Here is a 23,439-nt window from a genome sequence, read left to right on the forward strand (position 1 = left end):
GTTTTAGAAACCTTTCTCGTAACATCAATTGTTACGGACCTTGAGCTCATCACCCCAAAAGCTAGCTCAAAGGATGGAAGTGCCCAAGGCCTTATAAACCCCACATTTGTTGTATAGGCAACCAATGTGAGACTTGTAATATTGCCACCCCTTTAAGGGTCCACATCCACGACGGCTTTCACTCTATCGACATTGACCCGATGGTAGCCCTTTCCCTTTTAGCGGATTCACTCACCTATCAGTATTCAGTACGATAACCCTTTGGGAGCTATGACATCTTAATCCAGCCTATAGGTAGCCCTTTCTGTGACCTCAACTCTCAATGAAAGCACAAATTATTACGAACCTTGAAATCACTACCCCAAAAGGTGAGAGTTCCCAAGGCCTTATAAATCCCACATTTGTTGTATAGGCAACCATTGTGGGACTTGTAACATTGATGTTACGAGAAAGATTTCTACAAGAGAAAGACAGCATTAAAGTAGACTAAAGGACTATGTAGTTTAGGGTCACATGTTATATAACGTGTTATATGAGTTACAGTTAAAGGTGTGACATGGAATTCAGTTGGAATCACAATTACTTAGTTGGTTGGTTTGTTACGTAGTCTTTGATTGTAAACAGCGGTATAAAGGAGAATAATGTATAAAAGAGGATATCTGAATAATAAACTTCTTTATTGTTCTTTGTTCTTTGTAATTTTCTCTTTCTATTAGGTTGATATCTAACAGTTGGTGCTTTCATTGAGAGTTGAGGTCACAGAAAGGGCTATCTATAGGTTGAATTAAGGTGTCACACCTCTCAAAAGAGGTGTTGTATTGAATACTGATAGATGAGTAAAGTCGCCAAAAGGGGAAGGGCTACTATCAAGTCAGTGTCAATAGAGTCAAAGCCACCGTGGACGTCAGCCCTTAAAGGGGGTGGCAATGTTACAAGTCTCACATTAGTTGCCTATACAACAAATGTGGGATTTATAAGGCCTTCAACCCTTTAAGCTAGCTTTTGGAGTGGTGACCTCAAGGTCCGTAACAATTGATGTTATGAGAAAGGTTTTTACAAGAAATGAGTCATCAATCTGCCAAAAAATGAGTTAGACTACCCCCCCCCCCCCCCCCCACTATCTACCCACCCCGCTCCGCTTTTGAAAGTTGGCTAAAAAACTTGGTCCACTCCGCCAGACAAGGCGGATTGGCCCGCTGGCCCGGACATATTTTACACTGACCCGCCCTGCCCTGCTCTTCCCAGTCATCAACCTGCCAAAAAATGAGTCAGTCCACCCCACTCTGCCCGTCACGTTTGGTGGGCAAGGCGGGTCGGCCAGCATGAGCCCGTTTTGCCGGCTCTAATTAGTTGTATAGGCAACCAATGTGGAATTTATAAGGTCTTAGGCACTCTCACCCTTTGAGCTAGCTTTTGGGGTGGTGACCTCAAGGTTCGTAACAATTGATGCTTTTATTGAGAGTTGAGGCCACAGAAAAGGATACCAATAAACTGGATTAAGGTGTCATATACCTCCCAAAAGGGTGTTGTACTGAATACTGATAGGTGAATGAAGCCGTCAAAAGGAAAAGGGCTACCATTGGATTAATATCGATAGAGTGAAAGCCGACTTCGTCGGCCTTTAAACGGGGTGGCAATATTACAAGTCTCACATTGGTTGTATAGGCAACTAATGTGGAATTTATAAAGCTTTGGGCATTCTCACTCTTTGAGCTGGCTTTTGGGGGGTGACCTCAAGATTCGTAACACAACTTTAACATCCCAGTCGTTTGATTTGTGCACTTAACTTTCTCGTATATCATTTTCTGTTTATTATTGTTTATATGTATTTGACATGCTTAATTTCATGTATTTTACACCCCAATCATTTTACATGTTCATTTGCTGCCAAGTTCATATATTTACACATGAATTTGTATTATATACATAGACACATATGTATAATTTTATTGTAAAACTCTATTTTAGTTCTAATTATTAATTTGGTGTTACTTAAAAAAATACTATTTTAAAGTAAGATTTTGATTTGCAATGCTAGAAAAATATAATAAATAAATTAAGAAATTTTTTCGATAATCATAAACAGATGGAGAATATAATATTCTCACTTGAGTAGATGATTCAACAAATGGAAAGAAAAGACAAAAAAAATATATTAAACATTAAATATCTATATATATATATAATTTTTTTCATAAGAATAAAATTAATATACTGTGAATTATATCTTCTTCGTAACATTATTTTTATATTAAAAAACTACCTATATTTTACAAAGAAAAATTCATAAAATCATATATCTTGGAAATATAGAAGTATTTAACAATTAAGAATAAGTATTTAAAAAAATGAACAATGTTAAGTTGACAATTCATCATAATATAAAAATGAGTTGGGATGTAATTTTTATTTATATATCAAATTTAGATTTTCTATGACTTTGACAATTTTGAAATAATCGGATATAATTTTATCTAGCTCGTAACAGTAGCATCATCCCCATCTTTACACAAAAGGACATGCATCGAGATTCATTTTATAAATAATGAAGAGGAAATCCAAGTGATCAGATTGCAATTTTAAGCTCACACCATATTAATTCGTGATAAGCAATCATCTCATTTAACCGTTCACGCTTGCAAGTGCATATCTTCTGCACCGACACGGGACACGGAATATGACACGATACGATACGCCGATATGTTAATTCTAAAAAATATCATATTTCGACAAGTTGGGACACGTTTTGATATTAAATAAAAAATTTAATATATATAATATAATTTAAATTTAATACATATAACAGTCCATAATAAGTCATATAACCAATCAAATACTCAAATTTCATAACATAAATATAAACAAAAATATATTTTCGTACTATGTTAATTTTTCATGTCAAATTTTATAACAGAAAAAAATTGATATATAAACTTTTTTTTATATTTAGTTAATAAAATAAAATTAAGACTTAAAAAAAAACGTATCAGATGCGTGTCGGAGCGTTAACCGCGTGTCGGAAAAACATGTCGGAACATGTCGGAGAGTTGGCCGCATGTCTCAAAATGTTGACCGCGTGTCGAAACGTGTTAGAGCGTATCGGTGTCCGACACGCAAATTTTTTATAAAATCACGTGTCCGTGCTTCTGAGCATATCTTCACTGATTTTATATAATATCTCTTTAAACATTCCCTCACGCAAGAGTTATTTGGACTTGAAGTATAGGTATCAAACTTGACCCTGTGGTCACTTGACTCTGATATCATATAAAGTAACCATATCACCTAATATCTCAAGTGACAAGCTTGTAGATAACAAATCTTCAATAATTTTATATTATATCTCTCTAATAATTTTATGGGTTAGCTTTTTCTACAGTTACTGCAGATAAGTTATCTGCAGTAAACTCAATACGACGTCGTTTTGGGGCGGAAATCATGGTATCTTTGTAGTTTTAATTTATTTTAAGATTATAATAGTCTTTGTATTTATAATTTTTTTAAGATTTCAATACCAAAACAACGTCGTTTTGAAAAAATGCAAATAACTTATCTGCACTAACTGCAGAAATATTTTTCCCTAATTTTATTCATATAAATTGGTCTAACCACTTTAAGCTGGACTAATGATAGGGAATGTCCTGGCTTATGATTTAAATTTAAAAGGATACACATTTCTAAGTTGGTTTACATCACCTACAAATAGCCATCTTTCTTCAAAACTTCATTTTTTTGTTTTTATTTTTTAAAAAAATTATATCTGTTGGAAAAAAAATCAGGTGCTTTTTTCTTCTTCTAAATTTTAGGATCTTGGGATTTATGGAATTAGAGAAAAATTATCAAAACATAAGACACAAACAACTAATGTTATTAAACTCGGACCGGTGATCGATCTGGTCGGGATACCGGATTAGTGGGTCACTAGTTCAACCGCATAAATCGGATATATATATAAATTTATATTTTATACTCAATTATATAATAAATATTTTAAATAGTGCAATTGAATTAAGAATCAAATGTAGTTTAGTGGTAAAGACTATAATTTATATCTTTATAACAAAGGTTCGATTCCCGCTAAATATTATTTTGAAATAATTTTATTAAATGATAATATATATTAAATAGTACATATTAACCAATAAACAAACTCAGCCCAGTGATAAGTTGTTGTTGGGCATTCTCATAAGACTTGAGTTCGAATCCCAACGGCTGCACGTTTTCAAAAACCGGTTTGAACTATAAAATCGATCGACCAGAAATTTAACATGGTTCGGGGATCAATGTTGCTAAAATTTCAGTATCACTGAATGATTACAACGGTGAAATCTCTTTTCACTCTACAGTTGTATCCAGCTTTTGATATTTCTTTTTCTATTTATTATGGAAGTTGAAACATGCTATCTATATATAGGAAAATATTCTTGTTTTTGGTAAGCGGAAAATATTTTTAATACTACCGAGAATAAAAAATATACTATTCCAACATTTTTTCTCTTTTTTGTAAGGAAGTACCTATTGCACAAAAAATGTGCTCTTATTATATATAGAAAAAGAAATATGCCAAAGCTTTGAACATGAAAGTTTTTAATTGTAAAGAAGTAGTTTTACCATTGGTTCAGGTTAAACCAAAAATAAGCAATTGATATCGTGTAAATCTAATTTAATCTTAACAAGTTGCAGTTCTCAAGTGATAACTAAGTTTGATGTGTGAGAGAAATAATTTAGAGTTTTAGAAGTCACACCAAAATAGTGTGCAATCAAATTGGAAAATAAATCACACACATAGAAATTTAATTTCGATAAAATAAAACAAAAAGTATACTTTTATTCAATAATGTATTATCACGCCATTTAACTAATTTAATATTTCGTATATATAGTTGTAAAAATAGTTGAACGTACTAAATGAAATATCAACACAAAAATAGATAGTAATGTAAAAAAATTTTAGATGATATATCAAAATTAATTTTTATACATATGTTTAAATATAATTAATAGAACAAAAAGTCTATAAATCATTTTTTTATGTGTAACTTATATGAAAACAAAAATATTAAACGCTATTAAGTTTTTTGGATCTGAAATATTCTTTGTCTTAAGATGTTTAAGGCTTCCATTTTGTGTTTAATAATTTGGATTTCAACTGCATAACTAGTTCCCTGAGACATTCTTTAGAATTTGAAAAAATTTACTATAAAATCAATACTTTTAAGCCTTTAATTCAATGATTATCAAGGAAATATCTTTAGGCCACATTTATTGACTGTGCCATTGCATTAAAGGGTTGCAGAACTAGCTGCCCTATTGACGATATTTACGCATTTATTTTACACCTTCACGTTCAGGGCCTTAATTTCTCTTCTTTTTTTAAATTACAAATTTAAATTTAATTGTTACATATTAAATAATAAAAATTACAGATTAAGTAATAAAAATTATAGGCTTATAAAAATTATAACATTTAGTACTCAAATTTTTAATTTTTATTGTTAAACATATATCTATTATTCAATATATGGTTTTTATTTCTTAAAAAAATTATGATATATGCCAACGTGAATCCTTTTACTTCCGGTGCATCACTCGTCCTCGAAATCAGTGATTAAGATAAAATACCCTTTACCAATTAATCACATGCTTGGTGATATTTATATCCAGTGTATTGATAACACTATTTACTAACTATTTTTTAATTTCAATTATAATTTTTAAAATTTCCACTAATCAAGTTTTTCTCGTTTGATTTGAGATTTAAAATATAAAATTACAATTATTATGCTAAACAAATATAAATAAACAAACGTCAATAACCTCTTAAATGAAACTACTCTATCATATTTGGTGAACAAATGAGGCAATAAATAAAGAAAACAAAACTCGATTACAGCAAGTATATTTCGTGAACATATATAATCAGTTGTTTTTCTTTTGTGCAATATAAATTGGTTATTTATTTACATATTCACTTGGAGAGTGATGCACATGAGATTCTACATTAAATTACCTCATTTAGCTTTAATATTTTGCAAGACTAATCATAAAAGCTTCCACTCCTTGCAAACAGGAAGTGAAAGTTTTCTACTATTCAACATCTGTAGAGTCCTTTTTTAGGCGAAATTTTCTACAATAAAGATTGATTCATAGAACTTTGTTTACAATGCCTAATTTGAAACCATCTTCATGATGGCTGGTACACCAGAGGGTTAGCAACTCCTAATCTTTGGTGTGTCTCCATGTTCTAGCCAAATACTTCTAGGAATCCTAAACTAAGCCTCTAGAACTATATTCATGGTCATGGACCTATTATGGGAAACCTTGCCACTATGCTGAAGAGCCACTAATGTACAAGTAACGGGGGTTAAACACTGCAATGCATGATTGTGTTTGCTGCATGCACCATTCCATTTGATGCACATGCTCCATCTACTCTATTTCTAGCCCACTACACAATCTAACAATAAAACATTACTCTCTTCACATTTTCTTTCAAGGCTGGCAATGGCTTGACACCGCAATCTCCAGCTGCTCGTGTTGCCTTGGAACCATGACCAGCACTACCACCACCTGTTGAGCCATTTTCCTGCAGGTCTGGTTCCATATAGAAACGGGCTCGAAAAGCTGCTAAATGTGCATAATATGCTGGAGGAACTGCACATGAAGAAAGAGTCCATTGAGTTTTATATTTTCCAAAACAAGTTGAAACTTCAATCAAGAAAAATATAGAAAACCGCTGTTGAAGCTTTGGTCATACTCATGATTAAAGATATAATATAAAAATCATTCATGTACTTTTACCTAACAACTTAAGCTTTTTGGAGAGTTGATTCTTGATATAAATTGTCACAAGACAAGTTAGTTTTACCCTACTTATGACAGTGTTGCTATAGTAATTCAACCTAGCACGAGAGGAACTCTAGACCTCTTGGTCATAGAATCTCTTATACCATATCATGAACCATCTATCTCGTAAACTTATGCTATTGAGTAAAGCAACATGAATGATTTTTATATTATGTCTATGTAAAAGCTTCTTCACCGGTATATATTAAAAGTTCAATTATGCTGTAAAACTATTCTAGCTTCTTTAACTAGTGGGGAGAGGTAAGGAGCAGCAGGCTTCAAGAGTAAAATTGAACACCACACGTTAATCAAAGGGGCTTACCAACAGATACAGAGCGTGTACACCTCGCATATGTATAACAGAGATTGTTTGTCAAAGACTGAATCCCATCTGCTGTAAAGTTGTTTTCATCCCATAAAACATGATAATGAGCTGGACGACTTGTACCCTGCATGATAATAGAAACCGAAACCATAATTGAGTCAAATCAGAGGTTTAGATTTATATGCTCTAGTAGATAGAAGCTTTCCACTTTCATAGATATATTAATATTAGTAAAGGAGACCTTGAGTTTCACACTGAGCTCATCTTTATACCTCCCAACAGAAAATAAAACAAGTAGATATACTGGGATAGACTAGTGAGTTAAGCATCAGACCCATAATTGTGAGGGAATGCTAATACGATTGATGTTTTTCTCTTCTTAGGCCAACAAAGAGATATTAAAGGTTCAATAATTCAAAAAATCTCTTGTATCCATCATAAAGAAATGACAACGTATCAAAAGCCTATCCTAATCCCTCCCCAGTCATTTTTCAAATCTAGGTTCTAAACTACATTCTAGCTTTGAGAGCAAATGTTTTGATCTAATTGCAAGGTATGGGACTTGAGTCCCACGTTGGTTATATGGGTGACTAATGTGGCGTTTATATGGACTTTGGGCTCTCCTACCTCTTGGGCTAGCTTTTGAGGTGAGACTCTCCCAAGGTTCGTATCAATTGGTATCACAGCCTTTCACTATGTCTCCCAACTGCAATCGAACAGCGCGGCTAGTGATGTTGACATTGCAGTATTCGTCCAGAGCTAGTAAACGACTAGCGCAAAGCCAGCTCACATGGGCACCGGGGCTGCGAAGCATGGTGGAATATTACAATCTAATTGCAAGGTATGGGATTTGAGTCCCACATTGATTATATGGGTGACTAATATAGGGTTTATATAGACTTTGGGCTCTCCTAACTTTTGGACTAGTTTTTGGGGTGAAGCTCTCCCAAGGTTCGTATCAGCAAACCTCTTGAAATATGAACCTAGAACAAAACCAGGTGAGAGAGGGAGGTTTTCCATAACATCTAACATAGAAATAAGGAATACCACCATCAAGCACGTGGATCCACTGGCACGAGATTGTTCCAGCTTAACTAGTGGTTTTGAGTTCGAATCCTAGATACACTGGCTTGACCAAATTAGTCGAATAATTGATGAACCGGTGGGAAAATTTCTAAAAAAGAAACAAGGAAAACCAATAAAAATCACCTTACGATACTTCTCTCACTTACCCTCTAATCATCTGACAGTATCAACTATGTGAAAATGTATTGTTTCATAATCAATCATCATAACCATAAAGCCAGGTATAGAAGGGAGAAAAAATTATAATCTACCTGAATGCCAGCATGACTGCAGAGATAAAAATCAAATTCTGTTGGATGACAGATTTTGGAATCAACAACAGTCCCTGAAAGCGGATCAAAAGCATGAAAAAGATCATTCCTATTAGACAATCTTTTTTAAACAAAAAGAATGACTTGTAAATTTATTTGTGTACATAAGCAATTCAGGAACGTTCAACATACCAGGCAATATATTTCCACTTTTATCTGTACTGTTCCTGTCCCTGTGGTTGTTTGCGAACAACCGAGTATGATGTCTTTTCTGTACGACTATGAAAGTTACTGGAGGTTGATAGTTTGGTTCTAAAGAAGCACAAGCCTGCATAAGTATTGCTTATCAGAACATCTGTGTTATAAAAAGACCTATTGGAATTTATGATGAGAGTAAGCAAACATCTCTGACCTTCCTAATTGCATCCAACTCATAAAGTAGAACTTGGTAAAACTGCCCTTCACTTACACCATCCCTGTTCAAATTTCTTGTTAAAACATTGTTGACTAACAGTTTCAACAGACTATAATGTTTCAGAAAGCCAAGCTCCTAGCCCTAGGTATTAGCTCATACACATGTGAACTGTGATATTGATTTCAATGAAATATGCCCCACATCTCTGGATAAATTTAGACTATATCTAGCAACCTCCCTATAAATACAGACGAAAACCAGTCTAGATGCTTTTAAGTCCATGTGATTTGACAGAGCCACAATATGACACCATCCCTCAGTTAGACATATAATAGTGCTTTAAAAATAATGCACTTATGATGTATTCTTGCAAGCAGACTGTTTACTGTAAGCTTAAGATACAACTTTTAGACCATCGCAGTAAAGTGGAGTTTCCTATGATATATTCATTCTAAAGGCAGACACATTGATATCATCTATTAAAAGCTTAAAAAGAACAATCTTATTCTAATCCTTTATTTTTATCAAGCATGTTGCCATTTGCCATTAAAACCGACTCCAGTTCAAACCACTAATATTTTTGTTATGTATAAGTTTACAACATGCATTGACCTTGCATCATAAATTAAACATACAGACCTGTAAAATATGATCCTTAGTGGCTTCTGTCCAGTTGCCTTTCTAAAGGAAACCAACAAATCTCTGCACAAAAAGGACACATAAAAATGAAATATTGAGATAAAGGAAGGAATCCAAAAGTCAAATTCCTAGAATCCCATCATACAACAACCAAGAACAACAAAGAGAATTAGAAAATCTATGTTATATTTCTATTATTACCTGATCATGCCACCACTAACTATGCCACGAACAGGGTCATGCCAAGTTTTGTACAAATCCTGTATAAGTTCCTGTCTATGAGCTTGAGCACACACTAAACCTGCATATTTTGTCACCTCAGGCCAGTCTTGTGATGCTACTACCTACAGATTGGGCAACACATATCAGTTACCAAAACCCTCAATAATCATTGCAATATTAAAAATTCAATACAAATAGATTAGATAATCATACAGCTGCAATTGAGGGGCTAGAGTCTTCTCCATTTTCAGGATGGGTCACATCTGCTCCAAATATTATAGTTGGTATGTCACTAACCAATGGTATTCTGCAGCTAACAGCATCAACAAGAACAGTGTTTCTACCTCCCATCTGCATCAAGAAGAGGGTCAATGATCCTTAATTATTTGTTGGAAGCATTTCAGAAAAGTGAGTAATTTTGATATCAGTATCCGTTGAGCAGTGATGACTAACGTAAGCTAACACAGGCAGTGTATTTTAGGAAAAACTAAGATAAAATGCTATGAATGCATTATCATCTCTGTAGGTCAAAACGCTTGCACTATACTAAAAGCTTAAGCTATTAGTGAAGTGCAACTATATTTTGTTATGGCTTCTCATATCTGCATCAACTACTAAGAAGCTGTACCCATTATAGGCACCTAGGTTGGGACGTTATTCCCAAGGGTCCTAAAGGTCACACTGACTTGATTGGGCTAACAATTTCTTATCAGTAGACATGAATATATACACAAAAATGAGGTTAGTGAAGAAAACAAACAAGGACAGAGAATTGTCTAAAATTAACAGAAATAGATAGTAGTAGACATAAAAGTTTTACTAAAGAAAGTGCTATTTCATGTGATTGAAGTTTGAGAGCAAAGAAACCTTGACATTGATCTTCAGAGACACATTAGCCAAGTACTGCTTTGTGATCTTAAATACATGCTTTGTCAGACAACATTGAGAAATTAAACCAAGGTCAGTTTCACAAATACGCTTGAGATCCCCTGAAAACAACATTTATATGAAATTGTGAATCCTCAGAATTTGAACTCAGAACATATCTTCTATGTTATGTCAACTGAAGCAAATAGCAATGATTGATTGATTCAATCATGTATATTAATTATCAATCAATGTGGCTTACCATAGAGAGACCCATTATTGTCCGGCAATATTGCTAACAAAAGCTCCAGTTCCTTTCCTTTGGTTTTGTTCGTTGACACATGGTAAACATGCTTCAATGCTTTCTCCACCTGCTCAGGTTTGGCATTATAGATGGGGATAACAGGCTCTGGATTAAATTCCTAAAACAAAAAAGCCACATTATGAATGTCAGGAAAGTTTTTCTCTACACTTCAAACACAACAAATAGAATAGATGGAAAACTACCATGCCAGATACTTGACACATTTGAGCAAGCTCGTTACAAAAAGTGCGAGCAACACTATCTTGCACACTTCGTGAAAAATTTATGCATGCCCACCGGCTAACAGTCATTCCATTAATCATTTTCTGTATCATTCAAGTATTAGGAGAAATAGAGATCAGTATCAAAAGCTATCACATGAAAAATCTATCCAACCCAAACAACAATAACACATACCTCAGAATTTCATGAATTAAATTAAATTGGACCAAAGAGTTAAGCAGAAATAATCTCGTTATAAATGACTTCAAAAAAATAGCATTCCCTTTTACCGTAAAAAAAAAAAAAAAAGAAGATAAAATAGTTGCATTTCACAACTTCTAGACAACATATATTTGTAATATAAATGTACACTACCTTGTTCATCATATTCCACTGACCAACTTGGGGTAAACAATTCTTTTCTTTCCCACTTTCGTGATATTTAAGCTGCAGACAAAAGTGCCACACATCAATGAAGAGTAGCAAAAAACATACATTGTACTTTAAATATCTTTCGTCATTTGGAGGAGAAAAACATTACCCATGGGGCAGGAAGAATTCGTGCTTCCACAGAAGCTAATTTTTCACTGATTTTAATCCCAAATTCCTTTGCATATGGATCTTGATCATACGCATTTTGCTGAATGGTCTGCTTGTAAGCAAAATGGAATCATTAGTATGAAGACCCTACATTATATCATGTAGCTTCTAGAATATCATGTATATATATTATTCGTTTGTGAAAATATAAAATGTCATAGTTGAATGTACTTTTCCTTAATCAACTTTACTGATGTGTAGAATGTTTTATTTGTCACAAGAGACCTCCCCCATGAGCTTTGGACTTTGAAACATTATTTGAACATTCCAATTACTACATTGTTTGAATTCCTGTTACAGTTATGTGACTATGACTTTCTTGGAGTAAATGACACACATAGAATAGCTGGAACACAAATTTGCTAAGTACTTCCGAAAGGAATCATGAAAAAATGATAACTTAAAGGTCCCTCATTTGGTAATGACTTTGCAACAAAATATAAGCAGGGGAGAAAATTTTCCTTTTTTTTTTTATAATTATGAGGGTTCAATAATAAGTGTTCTTGAATCAGCTTATTTTATATTCAAAAAGATTATAATCAGAATGTTATAGAGAGAATTTTTAATTTAAATAACTGTTTTTGAATAAAAGTTAATCAAACAAAAATACCCTCAAAATGTCATTTTCTCGATCACGAGGTCTCTGGCAAGTAACTTTAAGGAGAGCAGTAATTTGTTTCTCATTCAACCTCTTTGTATAACGTTGCCCCTCCACAATTTTGCAGGCCTGAGGAACCATAAGCATGTAAAAATAATCAATATAATTATGAACAATAAGAGCATTAACATCAACTATCAGGTATTTTCGCTACCTCCATAGGTAAATAGTTTGCTTTCTTTTGGTTTCCTACTTGAAGGCAAGGAAGGTGAGTATGTTTAATAGTGAAACCATACATCTCTTGGAAGTATTCAACAACTGACTTCATGGTTGAGTTCTCATCAACGGGAAACCTAAAGAGATGCACCCTCATCATTAAAAGAACTAGTTGAAAATCATTAGAACTTAGCACAGAACAAGAGTTACAAGACCAGAAAGATAAAAAAAAAAAACTTACACTAGTTCTCTTGTTGGTTGAGAAGTTAAACCTGAAACACGATACTTTCTTCTAACACTACCTCTGTGGGTTACTTCAACTTTAACTCCTCTTAGGGCTTTCTTAATCTGTTAGACATCTTGTACAGTATTAAGACAACACAAAAAAAGTAACTAATCAAGCTTTGTTCATGTAACCAAGTACCTTGATGCGATCTGCATCAGACAATTGCCTTGACAACACATCTTTTCCTAATAGCTGGCCAACAAATTCCACTACTGGAAGAGGTTCAATGAATGCAGCAGAAGCCATATCTATGAAATGCAACAATAGATTGAATTGAAGAAAAATTAAAGGTTAAATTGTAGTTTCATTAGGAAATGATATCTATGGTGAGTAATGTACCAATATTGAGGGAAAGGCCCATCTGAGTAGGTCTTATGCTCTGGTAAAACCCACACCATGACTCCAATCCCTCTCCGAGCCGTTGTGGTGTTCTGATATCAGGTGAAAAGAAGGACCTCCCAATGGGGCAAAACCTTAAAAAAAATGCAGTTTTTGTAAGAAAAAAACAAGTGCTTTTAAGTTTCACATTTTTCACTCAATTATTATTTGGTAAAGTTACCTCTTAGATGATAACTCTCTTAGAACAATGTCAAGGATTTGGAGTGCCTCCTGTGGAGCATCAGCACGCTTACCCGCTAGAAACTGGCCCAAGTGGTGCAAGTTTGCCTGAGCAACAAACTTGATCACCACTCTGTATTCTCTTTCCCTTCTGCAAAATGGTCCAAGTGTGAGTTGAGATTGAAATTAATTCAAACACAAAGACAGAAAAATATGTTTGTTTCTCAAAGCCAAATGAAAATGTTAGATTATTGTGTATTTATATTCTATATGTTTTAAGTGTGTATATATATATGCAATAAACCTTACCTGTGGCCATTAACTCCATCCTCTTCGTCTGCAAGCTTAATCTTAAACTCTCTCCATGAAAAGGGAAGCGCCCCTGCTGTGTACAGACTTTTTCTGCCATCATATGCTGGAAGCCTCATCCCAAGGTCAGACTCTTTATACCGTCTCACAAGTTCTGCTATGATGGACCTATTTACTGCTTTGGAAGACACTTCGGGAGTAATAGAGACCTACAAAATACAACAACAATGGTATTAAAGCAAAGACAACAATAAGAACAAAACCTCAAGCCAATTTTTTAAGGACTCATAAATGGCACTACAAGAAAAAGGACTGGAAAAAACAGACCCCATTCAATCCCTTCTGCAATTGAACAGCACATGTAGGAGGAAATCACAGGATGAACTTAAATACTTCCATAAAGGGCCATAATAGTTGTGTGAGTCACTCAGAAAACCCAACATTTTTTTTTATTTATTTTTTGCAGAAGGCTACAGTAGAGTGATAAAGACAAGGGAAAAGAGCTTACATCATAATGGTTCAAGTCCTTGTCTGGTAACTCTGCAAAGAAGTGGTTAGCCTTCACAATGCATTTTGTCCCAACTTGTCCATAACCAGGCCTAGGAGCAAAGCTCAAAGACTTGCTTGAAGTAGGATAACTCATTTCTATGTCACCAGAGATGCTGCCATTTTCAACAGGCCCATTTGCAGTATTTGTCACAACAGTGCAGGGTCGGCAACTAGGTCTCATCAAAACATCTCCTTGATCAGATTTTCTGCCTCCTCCACCCCTTCTTCTTCCTTTGTTCCTAGCCTGAGGTGAAGTTTGGTTATGGGGTTCTTGTGGCAGTGGTGGACCTTTGCCATTTTGGACAGCTCTAGAAACCTTCTTAGATGGATTCATGGGGTTCTGCAAATGGGTTTTGATCACAAGGTGTTGCTCTGAGCCTTCTTTCATCTGCCTCACTGGCATGTTAGTTTTTTGCTGAGAGTGCTAACAAGAATGGATGGATACACAAAAGAAGCACGCTTGTCAAAGGTGCACAAGGTTCAGGAGGAACCAGTTTTTTTTCACAGGATGGCTTTCACGTTTAGTTTTTACTTATAACTGCAAAACAATGGCAATTGCTTCAGCTAAGAATACAGAAACAAAGATGGAAAATGTAGGTGAGCCGAATGAGTAGTAATTGCTGAAAAAGTGAAAAGTATGACTTAATGATGAGTTGTGTGCTCAATGGATTAATGCATAAAGTTAAAAATGGTATGGTTTGAAACCGTAAAGTACGGGCATTGTCTAAGAATACAAACATTACTATTCCTTTGCAAAACTGAAAATCCAACAAAGTCACCCTTGTTTCAGCAAGCAAACCCAAAAAACAGTGAAGGTATTATTAACCACAGAACTAAATAAGACAGAAGAAAAGTGAATTTTGACGACATTTTCTTCTACCCTTTTGCTTGAAGTTTTAAAGGAGCAGTAAACAGGGAAATCCCAATGCCAATTTGGAGTTCAAAAACATAGATTTTATGACTCTGACACTAAATATCACAAAGAGCAAATACTAAGCAAGCAAAAACCATTTGGATTGTGCAATGAACAAAGCAATAACCGTGTGTAAGACAGAGAAGAATTAATAATAAAATGTGATTAGACATATGAGAAAGAGAAACCCAGAAAAATGAAAATACCCAGAAGACAAAACCAGCTCCTTAGTCATGTCCCCTACCAAAAACAGAAAATCACCAAAGATGACCAACAAATACAGTCACATTCAAAACACTTGAAGAAAATAAAAATAACATTAGAATAAAGAATTAACTGTGAAGACAGGTTTGAAACCTATAAGGAAAACCTTAAATATGAGAATAAAACAAGCAGAAGAAAACAAAAATCATGAGCATAACATCCTATGTGAAGGAATAAACATCGAAAAAGGGTAGTGAACTCACTGTAGGAAGAGAAAATTATAAATAAATAAATGAAAAAAGAGTAATGCAAATGCTGCAGAGTAAAATGCTCTCTATTAAATGCCTTGATGTGTAAACAAAGTCAAAACAGAAAATGAAAACCTACCAACCGACAAACAATCTCACTAACCTTAATGACCATGACCATGACCATGAGAATGGGAAAAAAAAAAAAAAAAAAAAAAACTTCAACTCACCTTCTTTCTCTTGGTTTTTAAAGAAGGCCTTAAAAACTTGGTAAAAAAAAAAAAAAAAAAAAAAAAAAAAAAAAAAAAAAAAACAGATGGGTATTTTTAAAGATTCGAAATTTTCATAGAGGAAGAAGGAAGGGAAAAAAAAAAAAAAGGAAGATGAGAAAGGAAAATGATGATGGTGATGAATCTTATACACGCATGCAAAAGAGCTTTTGGTGTTTTCTTTATCACGTGTAAAAGGCTTTGCCCTCTCTGCCCCCTCCTTTGCTTTTTAATTTTGGTTCTCTCTCTCTCTCTTCTTCAATTGCTTCATACCATGCTCTTATATGCAAAACAAAGAAAAAAGAAAATTCAAAATATTATGAAATCTAGAGAGAGGGTGATGACTGATGAGTCCAAAAGAGGTACTGAGGATTATAAAAGCAACCATACAAGGAAGAAGAATAATTCGAACTTGCAGTTCTCTCTCTTGCAGGTTTCTGCTATTTGTGTTTTGTTTTATTTTTCTCTTTCTCTTTCTCTTTCTTACACACAAACACACACACACACACTTTCTCTCTCACAAAGACACACAATTTTCGTAGTATAATTTTTCGCTTGTCCCTATGTAAATGTCCCAATAATCTTTACTTTGTAAAGTGTTTCATTGCCTATCATCCAGTTAGATACTGCTTGCAGCTGCTAGTGCTTCTGTAAGCCTCGTAACGGTCGATTCAATGCCTTTGCCCATGGGTCCACTTTCCTAGTCATGTGCCTTTTTATTAATTTTTTTTTGGGTATATTTCCACTTTTTTGTTAAAAATAACTTTACCAGAATCAAAATGCCATATTTTTGTTATTTTAATTGTGGGATTTATAAGTCTCATGTAAGAGGAGAAACCTAGATTCTTCTAAATTTGTGATGGCCAATCAATTTTTATTTTATAAAAAAGAAGTTTACAAATTTTGAAGAGTATGCTAAAAGGATACAAAGTTTTAACCAAACTAACAGGAGACTTATAATTAATTGTTAAAATATTATAGTTTAGAAATAAAATATCTAAAGATTATATTTTAGAATATCTTATCAGTTTTAGAAGATCCAATTTGCTACGTGTTTTCTGGATAAAAATCGTTATAAAAAATAACGGTGTAAGATCTATCATGATAGCGAATCTTTGTCCAAGTTATACATGGCAAAACAATAACTTAATTGCATAAAAAGATACCGTTAGTTTGCCACATGTCACGTGCAACATGTACCCATTAAACTTATTATATCTGATAGTGGGTCTTTGTCAAGGCAACACGTGACAAACTTGATCTGCTGTAACCGATAACGGATTTTAAAACGTGGTATTTGAAATTTTATTTATGAACCAAAAGGTCACATTTTGATCTTGTTTTTTTTTTTTTGGTACATTGATCTTGTTTAAATTTGTTTTGGTATGATTCGGTGCTTCTTGGTTTACAACATTGGTTTTAAGAAATGAATCTTTGTACTGGTGGGGCCAGAGGAATTCACACTGTTGATGAGTTCAAATCATGAGATTCATTACCTAAGGGGTGTTTCATGTTTGGTGGGATCTTAATCATGATTGCACTTGTTTTGAAGAAATGTATATTTTTCATATGACATTAAATTTATAAGACAATTTTGATATATAGATAAATAGATTTTTTTATTTTTTTTATTCTAGTATATTCTTCTCTTGAAGCATATTTTTGGTGCTCTCATAATATATTCTCTTATTTAAAGTAGTCCAAAATGAAACCCATGTGCCATTAATTATAAATAAGGAATAGGATAAATTCTGTTAAGTAAATTATTTTTTTATTTTTTTCATAGATATTAACAGGAGTCCAAACTCCTAACGGAATCGATTAATTTGATTTCATGTTTGAGTTTTTTCATTTTTTTAGGAATTGCGATTTTCAAGAATCAATCATATTATTATTTTTTGTGAACATCAAATTCTAAAATCTAATTAAGTACTACCATATCAACAATACTTGAATTTTATTTTTAATAAGTGATGCATGGCTTAGAAATTTGTTTGGCCTAACTTATGCTTATAAGTAGTTTCTAACTTAAAAGAGAGAGGATCCAAATAGGCACTCAGTGTAAAGAGAATACTTTTAGGGACTGTTTCGTAAAGAGATAAATTTTAGATTCTCAGAAAAGTCATATTGGAAATCCTAGTTACTCATATTTGATATTAGAATTCTTAAAAAATTTATGAAAAAATGATATTCTTGGAAATTATAATTGTGAATAAGAATCTCATGGTGGTGGTATTTTTCGATTACCACCTAGTAGGAATCCAAGAATACTTTTAGGTAGTATTTGGTTTGGGAGAAATTTTTTTTTACTAGGAAAATGTAATTGATAGGAAAATAGTTGGAAAGTGAGTTTGGTAGGAAAATATAAAAAAAGTTGTTTGGTTGGCCCAAATATTACCAGGGAAATTTATTTAAATATGCAAAATCTATGTTCGGGAGAAACTTTGCACCTGTTTTTTCACTTCTCCAGTTATCTCAACATACCACATCTCAAGTGGTATTTTGTAACAGTGAATTTCATTCAAAAATCAACACAAAAGTCATTTTCTCATATATCATATTTGCCTGGTATTTTTTGAAAAAACCTGAACCAAACGTGGTATTTTCCAATATCCACTTACACTTTCTCATCAATCCCAAAATAAACCTTCAACCAAACACTAGGGGGCGTTTGGTATAGGAGTAATTTTTTAGTATCCGGGTATCATGATTACTGGAATATAGTTGGAAAAAATGGTGATTGGAAATAATACGAAAAAAAGTGTTTGATAAGCCAAAATATTACCGAGAATATTTATTAATTTTACTGAACGGGTGTTTGGTTGATGATAAAATATTACTGAGAAAATAAGTAACTTTTACAAAATTACCCCCCGATAACTTTAAACACCAAATCATAAAACAATCGTGCGAAAAGAACAACCCATGAAACAGGGTTTGGCCAAAGCATCATCTTTGTTATTTTTGGATTTTTATAGTTTGGAGAAAAAGGGTTTGGCCAAAGTAGTTCATAAAACAGTGCTTATTTGAGTGTTTGTAGTTCATAAAACATCATACTAATGTTATTATGAGGAAAACAGGTTGTGGGAAGAAAACTTATGCTAGGTCACAAGGGTATTTTTGTCTGCGGCATATGTAATTGGATACCAGTAGGTAGGTATCAAAAATTACCATGTCTAATGAGGTAATATTTTTGGCTTGTGCGTAGTGTTAAATAGATATCCAGTCACAAATTATTCCAAGGAAAAATTAATGTTTTCCTTGTACCAAATATGGGTATTCTCCATTCCTACTATCAAATTCCTGGATATCTCTTTAGATTCCAGGTACCAAACAGCCCCTTAGATGTCTTTTGGTATAAGAAAAAAATTTAGATTCTCAGAAAACTCACATTGGAATCCTAGTTACCCATATTTGGTACAAGAATTTTTAAAAAATTTCTGAAAAAATGAGATTTCTAAGAATTATAAATGTGAATAAGAATCCCATTAAAAAATACCACTGGGTGATAATATTTTTGGATTCTCACTTGGTAGAATAGTTTATATAATTTATAAGATATAATTAACCCTATTTTAATATTTTTATGACTAAAATATCCTTTTTTGTTAAAGCGTTAGTCGTGATATTATGCTTCACAAGGTTAGTTTTATAAAAGGGATCATTTTTTCTGCAGTCAATGTAGATAATTTATCTACATTGAACCCAAAACGACGTTGTTTTGGACGGAAATCAAGATATTTTTGTAATTATAATTTATTTTAGGGTTGTAGTAGTCTTTCTCATTACAATTTTTTAATCTTTCAACCCAAATTAACGTCGTTTTGAGAATGAATGTAGATAACTCATCTACATTTACTATAAAACATTAAATCCTTTATAAAATCAACATATATTCCTATAAATTATTGGCAATCAACTAAATCAGAAAATTTGAAATAATATTCTTGAAAATATTTTGATCTATTAAATAATTTTTTAATAACATTTATTAAAAATTCACTTATCCAACATATTCTTAAAAATCGTGATAATGATGTACAAAAACATTTGTCCACTAACAAATAAATTAAACATTGGATGATGGAACGAGGGACAAAAATCGAGGTGTCCATTTAAGCAGCGATTGTCTATGATGATATCATGGACTTGCAGCTTAGTTGGGTCCCATTAGAAATCATATCTATGGTGAAAAATGAGCTACTTTTGATTAAAGCCCACTCGATTGTAATTTGGAAGGTTGCAGATTGGAAATCTGGCTATGGATCATTACTTGTTGACCCTAGGAACCCACAATGATACATTTGTGGCTTTTTATTTTGCAGTAGACCACCGAGTAATCATTTATCACATATCTAATCTTATTTTACCCACACACACTATCAATTTAGGACCTCTTTCGTACATAGTATAGGATAAGGTCTGATAGTATAAGGCTTGATTGAATTTTAATACTATCAAACATTTGACACGGTATTGTATAAAATAATATACTGTATAAAATAATATCATCTAGTATTTGGTAATGCACTGTATAATACTATATATGATAAAAATAAATATTTTTAATATAAATATCCTTTGATAAAGAATTTATATAATTCTTCAAAAAATGTCATATGATATTAATTTTTATAAAATTTTATTGATTAGTGTGTCCAAAATATAAATTAAATTTTATAAAAATAAAAATATTCAATATTTTAAAAATTAATATATTGAAAAATAAATTTTTATTTTAATAGATTAATATTAAAATAATATATTAATTTTTGAGAATTACATTGGTCAATGATGTTAATACATTAATCTCTTATCAGGTCTTATCCCTCACCCTTAGGCCGGATTAAAAGTTATACATCGTTTTGATGTATTAAGAGATTATGTTGTATAAGCTTATACTATACGGTGATCACACCAAACAACTGAAAATGTCATAACGTATAGTATAAGTTTATACTATCATGCTTTATACGTCACACCAAACAGACCCTTATATTACACGGTATAATTTTGTTAAGGGAAAGTATTTTTTATCATATATTAAAAAAGAAAAAAATATTTGTTCTTCGAAAAGATAATCATTTTAGTTAAAACTAGTATTTTTTATTTAAAATTTAATTTAAAAAATCACTTATTTTTTCTCTTGATTAACTCACTTTCTCTCCAATAATTTTCATTATGTATCTTTTTCTCTCACTTAAAATAACATATTATGTATCCTTTAAAAGGACAAATCACCAAACCCATTAAAAAATAACTTATTTATAATTAAAAAACACATAGACACGATATATTAGGTGAAAACAAATAAATCATTTTATATATTATATTTTTAATATATTCTTTCACACAAGAATATATTGAATTTAAAGAGCTGAAAATGAGTTTACCCAAAAAATAAAAATAAAAAGCTGAAAATGCACATGCATATCTATATATGCTAAAAAATTATACAATTATTTAAAAAAAAAAAAAAATAGGGCGACAAGGATTGATCTAGGTTACTTGGCCACATAAATTATAATATCATATTATACAACCTATTCTTTCAAAAATTTAAGTTTTTAATGAAGGTTACAATCCCTTTACATAATATGAATGATTTTATATTTATATTATATTTCTAATAAGTGTTACTTTAACTTATAAGTGTAAGTTTTCAGAAGGGAGATGAATGATTTTATATATTATACTATATTATATTTCTAAAACAGTAACATTCATTTTATTAATTTGCTAAAAAAATATTAAAATTTATCTAATTTTGTATTGAATACTATTGATAAAAAATTATAATATAATTAAACATGTCAATTAGAAAGAAAAAAAAAATCTAATATTAATGCGAAAGACAGTAGAGTAGACTACTTTGATTGAGAAATGGATTTTTTTCCCCTTCTTCCACGGATATTTATCAATAAACAAGTGAGAAGATATTTTCCTTGAATATAAAATATTATAATGTAACGTCATAATCAATAAAATTCATTAAATTAAATAATAGAGATTATCCTAGAAGAAGAAAATTTTCTTCTTTGTAAAGGATGCAGAATAGATTATTCCTTCTTCGATATACATAATGTGAGAGACGAAATGAAATAAATTATTTGTGCTAAATTTGAAATGAGATTTAGAATTATATTCATTTACATTCTGAAAATTGAGACTATACCATCTGACTAGCTAAAAGGGATGAGAAGATGGAGAAATATTTCATCTCCCTCTCTAACAGGGATGATGGTTATGCTTAAGTTCATCTAGCATTAGATACTCTTGAGATTTTTTATCACTCATACTTGAATTTCCTACAATCTTCTCCTAAAGTGTAAGTCCTACAATTATCAATTCTCTCTCAAGGGGGAAGCAAATCCAAATATTTGGTACACCAGCCCAATCAATCATTGGCTCGAAGACACAGACACGCAATTTTGGGGAAAAAATGTGTGTCCGACACGGACACGTTAGGACACGCGTCCGACACGCAGTAGACTCTTTAGGACACGTTGACTAGTGAGACACGCGAATTTGACCGTATCGGACACGTGGTCAACATATGTAGACACTTTTTGGGACACGTTTTACATTTTTTTTGTAAAAAATAAAATAAAATTACAATTAAAAAAAATAAAAAATATTTAATAAAATTTAAAAATTCTGCAACTGAAGCCCTATCCTTTATTCCTTTCTCACAAGAGGAACGTATGGTTTCTGTTCGCCATTTTCGCCTTTTCCACTGATAACTTGGTTCGCCCAAAAGGTCGTTCATGTCTTTTCCTTTGAAGATTACCTTCGCTATTGTTTTAATTGTTGGTTTTGCTTAGTTTTGATTTGTGATGATGCTGCAGGTGGAGGTTGATTTCTTCTTGAGTCTCTTTGAAAGAATAATAAACTCTGAAATTGAAGCTTTTAAGAGGTACCCCAAGAAACTGAGGCTGGTACCCTGAAATCTTCTCTTTCCATTTTGAATATTATGGTTCCTCTTGTGAGTAGGTAATATTATAATGGGGTATATTCTGTTTTGAAACTGATTTTTTTTATTAAACGACATAATTATTGCTTGGGTTTTTTTTTTTGAACGACATAACTCTCTTTGTTGTTACTTAGTTTGTGGTAACAGTGGGGGTGGACTGAATTAATGCTTGGGTATTTTTTTTTTATTAACTTTTATCCTAAACAGCTTTCAGCTAGTAACTCTTGTGGTGCATTGGGAAGCATTTAGGCAGAGGACTTTATTCTTTATTCTTTGTAAGTTATGCATAAGGCTACCCAAGCAATTTTTGCCCTGTTCGTGGATATTTATAGTATCTATTCAACATATGCAGCTTTAAGTTAGGAATTTCATTTAATGTAGGTTTGAGGTTACATGTATTGTCTACAATCTACATAATGTTTTTTTTTAATATTTATGTTATGAAATTTGAATATTTGATTAGTATGAGTTATTATGAGTTGCTATATGTATTAAATGTAAATTATATTATATATATTAAAAATTTTATTTAATATCAA

General features: G+C 32.4%; 1 protein-coding gene across 2 annotated transcripts; it reads right to left on the minus strand.

Annotated features, from left to right (window-relative positions):
- Positions 1-6,202: 6,202 nt before the first annotated feature.
- LOC133303898 (protein argonaute 10-like) lies at positions 6,203-14,707 on the minus strand. Of its 2 annotated transcripts, none has more exons than XM_061503870.1 (21): positions 14,253-14,707; positions 13,745-13,953; positions 13,437-13,583; positions 13,217-13,350; positions 13,016-13,125; positions 12,833-12,939; positions 12,590-12,728; positions 12,388-12,504; positions 11,719-11,826; positions 11,553-11,624; positions 11,159-11,281; positions 10,914-11,073; positions 10,652-10,773; positions 9,998-10,135; positions 9,764-9,906; positions 9,563-9,625; positions 8,921-8,984; positions 8,701-8,836; positions 8,509-8,582; positions 7,169-7,295; positions 6,203-6,654 (listed from the first exon to the last, which is right to left on the minus strand). In XM_061503870.1, the coding sequence occupies exons 1-21, from the start codon at positions 14,694-14,696 to the stop codon at positions 6,458-6,460; spliced, it is 2,934 nt and encodes a 977-aa protein (XP_061359854.1). In that variant the 5' UTR covers positions 14,697-14,707; the 3' UTR covers positions 6,203-6,457. The 2 variants fall into 2 exon arrangements, with proteins under 2 accessions (XP_061359854.1, XP_061359853.1); XM_061503869.1 differs by having other exon boundaries at positions 13,437-13,586.
- Positions 14,708-23,439: the final 8,732 nt, after the last annotated feature.

The sequence above is a fragment of the Gastrolobium bilobum genome, unplaced genomic scaffold (assembly GCF_033153095.1).
Source record: "Gastrolobium bilobum isolate Gb01-03AN ecotype WA unplaced genomic scaffold, APGP_CSIRO_Gbil_v1 utg3122, whole genome shotgun sequence".
NCBI lineage: Eukaryota > Viridiplantae > Streptophyta > Magnoliopsida > Fabales > Fabaceae > Gastrolobium > Gastrolobium bilobum.

What these genes read in the sequence shown, in the direction of transcription:
- LOC133303898 (XM_061503869.1), bottom strand. Translation starts at nt 14,696, where the DNA reads ATGCCAGTGAGGCAGATGAAAGAAGGCTCAGAGCAACACCTTGTGATC. An exon ending in CAATAATGGGTCTCTCTATG is followed by an intron (nt 10,774 to 10,913) that starts GTAAGCCACATT and finishes TGTTGTTTTCAG; the next exon opens with GGGATCTCAAGCGTATTTGT. An exon ending in AAGTGGAAATATATTGCCTG is followed by an intron (nt 8,583 to 8,700) that starts GTATGTTGAACG and finishes ATCCGCTTTCAG; the next exon opens with GGACTGTTGTTGATTCCAAA.